Here is a 5,967-nt window from a genome sequence, read left to right on the forward strand (position 1 = left end):
TAGTATTCCTATATTAATTATATTGAACATACAAGCATTACAGGCGAATTTGCATTTTTGAGATTAAACAGACCTATAAAAATATGTTTGTGGTTTAGCACCATTTGCCCTTTTCCAAGCAATTACTATGGTTAAATTGTTTTTCAGTTTTATTTACATAAATGAAATGATCAATGATCTTGCTGAATCACTTAATCTAAATAGTTAATCATTTTAGTTCAGTCAAAATGCATTTAAATAATTAGGTAGATGAATTCAATTCAGATATGTCATGCAAGTTGACACTTTCATTTTAATGTTTAGTAAACACTTCTATAAATTTTTCTTACAGAGCATGGTGAAAGCAGCAGCAAGCCAGAAGGTTTAATCTTTTGAGTCATAACTACCTACATCTCCATAAAGCAGCTTTAATCATCTTAGAGGATTGAAATAGTTCAGAGCAGAAGGCAGGGGATATACAGTCTCCACCCAAAATGCATTTTTTGCACATCGTTGATGCAGAACTGTCGTATGAAAGGGCTGACGTTACTTTTCTCAGACACGTGACTTTGTGGTCTTATAAACTAGTTGAAGTCAATGGAGGAAGCTTATTCATCACTGAACTGTTGTTATACTCTTGGTTATCTGTTGTGACTCTCCTGAGAGACAGAACATGGATGTCTTTACAACCTCAGACTGTAAGTATCACAAATCATGAAAAATTATATTACATTTAATACAACTGTGTAATTAATGTAGAACCTTTTACTCAATCTGTGTTTACCTGAATGATTTCTGGCTTCCATCAAGAATGTAAAATTGATCTGATGTTGCTGCACTCTTCCATATGATATTTTGCACTAATTACAAGTTTTTGTCTTAATAGATGATGATGCTTTTAATTTCACAGATTTGACAGATTTGGTGAGTATTATTATATATTATATAATATTTTGTGGAATCTAAAATTCTGTCAGATGTAGTCACATTTTGCATTAGACCCTTAAACTTAAAAGTTCTAAAATATATCATATATAAGCTTTTTTTATAATACAACTGTTTAAGTCAACATTAAAATGCTGCCCACAGCAAATCTTATCAGTAAGCAGTTGTTAAGATCTGTTCCTGATAGTGCTCTATGCTTGTTTGGACATTAGATGTCTTTTTTTCTGAAAATGTTTTGTGTCAGTCAATCTTATATTTTAAAACATCACACCTTACTATCTCATGCACCTCTTGGATTAAGATCATACAGACAGATTTGACTGTTTACGCTTCGTTTAATTTTTTTAACAACACAATGAAAGATTTTCCACTGTGTATGTCACATATCCTTTATCTGTTATCTTTATCTGTTATGTATGTCAGGATGGAACAGCATCTACCGCCTGACATGCTCCAAAGTGGGTCTGAGTATGAAGACCCCTGGGGGGAGGGGGTGACGCTCTATCTGTTTGCGTACACTTTAGAAAGGGTTGAAAGAGGATGTGGATGCGGTGTTTCTGTGTGGTTTCTCCACTAGAGACACCTGCACCTAAGCTAAGCTGCGGAACATGTTTCATAAATTTAGATTGTCAGTGCTTGCTGGGGCATGATGTCACACAGAGTCACACTTTACTGATCAAGTGGATTAAAGCTCCAAATTGGTGAGAGACTGTTGTACCACTGTAGACAGGAAGTGGTTGTCAGTTGAGTTTAAGATTGTCTAAAAAGACAGTGGGAAACAAACTTATTTTCATATTTCATATTCATATTAATTAATTCAAGAGAGAAACTAATTTCAATGAAAACACATTACTAATATCATCAAAGTGCCATGGTATGCAGAATTTAAATGAAATGCTAGTAAGAGAATTTGAAGGACTATTTAACCCAAAAATTATTTACTCAACATCATGTCATTCCAAACACATACAATCTCTTTACCATATAATGAAAATTACAGAGGGCTGGCAACTGCCAAAATTATGAAAAATGTATCAAGTGGTCCACATGACTCAGTATTGCAAGTTTCACAAGCTTGCCTGCCCATTCACAACTGTCCTTAAAGGAGGCTCGGTTCATCGTTTTTAATGGTAATAATATTGTGATGTCAATAGAAGGTGACCAGCCGTGATGTGACAAATTTTAATTGAAACTGTAAATTATATAATGTAGGGAAGGTTATAAGTAAAAACTGCCTTATGGGCAGCACGTTGACATACAGCGCTGTTGCGAATGACGACTCGCAGACCTTTCCTGATCCTGCACCCCCTCTCTCCCACTTCTCCCGCTTCCTGTCATTACACTGTACATGTACTATATATATATATCACTGTAAAAAAAAAAAAAGCCGTAAAATTTACGGTAAAAAACTGGCAGCTGTGGTTGCCAGAATTTTACCGTAAAAAATACGGTAGCAATGTTTTACATTTTACGGTTTTCACCGTAAATTTAGAGATAAATACCGTAATTTCACTGATATAATGGTAATGTACCAACTTTTTGAAGTACTGAAATCTGTTTTATACCTTTGTAATACACTGATAACCACCAAAAGCAGGTGGTAATGACAACATCACATGATGAACTAAAGCCCATCACAAAGAGATTTTAAATAATAACTTATATAGAAGGTACACAGTGTCATTCACACAAATAGGTAGGGGGTGTTGTCATAGGTCCCCACCAATGTCCAGAGCAAATCTACGCCCTTGCTTTGCCATATTGAATTTGATCTCTAATCCACCCAATCAAACACACCTAAGCATGCTAATCATTGTCTTCGGGATCAATAGAAAATCACAGGTAGGTGAGTTTGATTAAACTCTGCAGTGCATTGGCCCTCCAGGGCAGGTTTTGAGAAACCCTGCTTTAGATGATTGGTACATTTGGTTTTCAAGAAGTAAATTGATAAATAAAAATGAAATGGTCATTGCACAGAATTCAAAGTGCCTGAATATATATATATATATATATATATATATATATATATATATTTTTTTTTTTCCATTTCAGACAACTGATACTGATGACTACGAATCAGACCAGGGTGGATTATGTAATAAAGAGTTAGTGCGACAGTTCAGTAAGACCTTCGAACCCCCTCTCTACTGGATCATCTTTGTCTTGGGGGCTTTGGGCAACTTATTGGTTGTCTGCATCTTCACAACTGTGCGAAACCGCCTCAAGACCATGACTGATGTGTACCTGTTGAACCTGGCAGTGGCTGATCTGCTCTTCCTAGGCACACTGCCCTTCTGGGCAACAAATGCTGCTCAGGGCTGGGTGTTCAGCCAGGTCATTTGCAAAGGAGTTTCTGCAGTCTACAAGATCAACTTCTTCGCTAGCATGCTCTTGCTCACCTGCATTAGCGTGGACCGCTACATTGCCATTGTTCATGTAACTGAAGCACACAACTACAAAAACAAACGAATGCTGTTTAGTAAGATAACTTGTGTTTTTGTGTGGCTCGCCTCTTGCCTGTTAGCTCTACCAGAATTTCTCTTTGCTAAACTGAAAATCATTAACCCTCAGAGCACTTCCTGTGTCATGGTGTACTCGATCACAGACAACAACCGTACAAAAGTCTTGGTGTTGGCTTTACAGATCTGCGTCGGCTTCCTACTCCCATTACTTGTCATTGTGTTGTGTTACTCAGTCATCATTCGTAAACTCATGCAGGCTCGAAATTTTGAAAAACACAAGGCTTTAAGGGTCATCTTTGCAGTTGTGGCCGCTTTTGTTCTCTCGCAGTTGCCATTTAATGGATATCTGATTATAGAAGCAGGCCAAGCCAACAACGCCACAATAACGAACTGTGAAGTCATGCAAAGCTTAGATATGGCTGGGCAAATCGTGAAGTGTCTTGCCTACACACACTGTTGTCTGAATCCCATCCTGTATGTATTTATTGGCGTTCGCTTCCGGAAGGATCTCTTCACCCTGCTTCAGCGCATGTCCTGTGGCCTAGGACTAGTCGACAACAGCAAACTGCAACAAGTTCCCAAGAGGCCCTCTGTTATGTCTGACACAGACACCACCCCTGTTTTTTCTTTATAGACCAGCCTACAGTATTAATAACATTTAAAAAAAAAACTGTACGTCTATTGAGTGTGTTATTTTTATAGGAGTTATATATCCTTACAACTGCAAACATTTTTGGGCAAGGCATTTGAAATGTATTTTATAATAGTATTTTTCCTGTATCGTTCTTTGGCAGTACATGATGGGAGATTGTGGAAATTTTTGTACATAGATTCTGTTCCTGAGCATTACCACAATTTTGGGAAGGATGATTCCAGTTTAGGCATTGTAATGTATGTTACAGATATGCTATTATGATTTTCATACTTTCATAGAAAACTTGTTGCAAAAATAAAGTGTAAATAGATTTTGAGAATTAGTAGAATTTGTTGAGTGTAATAGATTTAATTTTGTATTATAAAATAAAGTGAAAATTACATGAGTTCTGATTTTCTTTTCATAAAATCTATATTTGTTCATGGGTTTATTCACTTTTGGCCCCAGTCTCTTATGTCTCTCACGCCGCGTCTCGACGCTGCCTGGCCTGCGTGCCAGACGCTCCTCTAAAGGAAACATGAGGAGATCATTACACTTCTGTCTTTTACTTTAATTCTTTTTATTTCTTTCCGTTGAGAGTTTCGTTTCTAGTTAAGTTTGTGCAAGCCGCGACTGACCCAAACGTCTTCGCGGACCTGAACTTTAACAGCGCTCCGCTCTCATATCCAGCCAACGCCCAAGTCTCCACAAAGGACCACAGAACCAACCAATCAGCAACCTCGGGAAAGCCCCTTTCTGAAGCGACGCAACCAAAGGAATTCCCAAAGGCAACGCGCAAGTAAACTCCAGAATCTTACTGAACTGGTGCATTTTGATATAAAGTTTAATAACCTCTTTGAGAGACTCAATACGAGGGTTAATTAAGTGATTGATGGTTGTTCAGGTCTAAGCAATTGCACATATTGCTAACTTGGGACTTCATATGTTCATTCCTTTAAACTCATTCTTTCCTCACTTTCTCTTTCTGCAACCTGTGTGAATGCGTGTGTTTATGTTAGATTAGTTTGTATGTGTTAGGTTTATCCAATAAATTCATATTTTTATTAGAAAAGATAAGTATCTTGTGTTTTGTGCTTACAAATTAATGTCTTAAACTGCTGATTTTGCTACTGTGCTAATATATAGTGTTTTCACTATATTCTGGATAGTAATATCCATTGCAGAGTTGCTGTTACACGGCTTGTGAATGAATCGCGGGTCGACTCTGGAACAGCCGTAAAACAGCGATTCTGTTCAAATTCCCTATTGAATCATATTCGATTCCCTTTGAGCTAAATTATAAATTATATGTAGTTATCCCTGCTACATATTTGAGGTTATAACTTTTTAAGATTATGATGATTTATAACACACAATAGAGACCATATTAAATCTACTTCATTTATAATCGACTTTGTCATATTATTTATTTTTTACACTATATTACATTTTATTTTGATGGTCCCCTTAGTCTATTGACTATTAGCAACTTTCAAACTACATGTCAATTAACACTCCTTATAGTATAAGTAGACTTAGTTTAAGGTTAGGCTAGGTAGAAGGTTCACATACTTGCAAAGTTATGATCTTATATGACTTATAATAAGTTTTTGGGGAACAGTGTTAGCATATATTTAGCAAACTACTAATGATAATTACTGCTTGTTGACATGCAGTGGCAGAGTTACTTATCAAAAGCTGCCTAAAGGTACCATCAAAATAAAACTGATAATACAAAAGTGTCATATTACACATTAATCTGATCTGAAAACTGATCTTATGGCACTTTGAGAAAAAATATTATTATTATTATTATTATTATTACTTATAAGTGGTCTTTGTGTGCTTTAAGTAAAGTGAAATAAGTAACATGGCAAGATATGAGACTTATAATACGTTCTAACTATAAGAAGTATAATCCATGGTAACTGAAGTGGATGTAACATG

General features: G+C 36.2%; 1 protein-coding gene across 1 annotated transcript; it reads left to right on the forward strand.

Moving 5' to 3' along the window:
* Positions 1-5,020, forward strand: ccr9b (chemokine (C-C motif) receptor 9b). Its single transcript, XM_073830670.1, has 3 exons — positions 1-677; positions 866-903; positions 2,977-5,020. The coding sequence occupies exons 1-3, from the start codon at positions 653-655 to the stop codon at positions 4,018-4,020; spliced, it is 1,107 nt and encodes a 368-aa protein (XP_073686771.1). The 5' UTR covers positions 1-652; the 3' UTR covers positions 4,021-5,020.
* The last annotated feature ends 947 nt before the right edge of the window (positions 5,021-5,967 follow it).

The sequence above is a fragment of the Garra rufa genome, chromosome 24 (assembly GCF_049309525.1).
Source record: "Garra rufa chromosome 24, GarRuf1.0, whole genome shotgun sequence".
In the NCBI taxonomy this organism is placed as follows: domain Eukaryota; kingdom Metazoa; phylum Chordata; class Actinopteri; order Cypriniformes; family Cyprinidae; genus Garra; species Garra rufa.

What these genes read in the sequence shown, in the direction of transcription:
- ccr9b (XM_073830670.1), top strand. Translation starts at nt 653, where the DNA reads ATGGATGTCTTTACAACCTCAGACT. An exon ending in TGTCTTTACAACCTCAGACT is followed by an intron (nt 678 to 865) that starts GTAAGTATCACA and finishes TTGTCTTAATAG; the next exon opens with ATGATGATGCTTTTAATTTC. An exon ending in TCACAGATTTGACAGATTTG is followed by an intron (nt 904 to 2,976) that starts GTGAGTATTATT and finishes TTTCCATTTCAG; the next exon opens with ACAACTGATACTGATGACTA.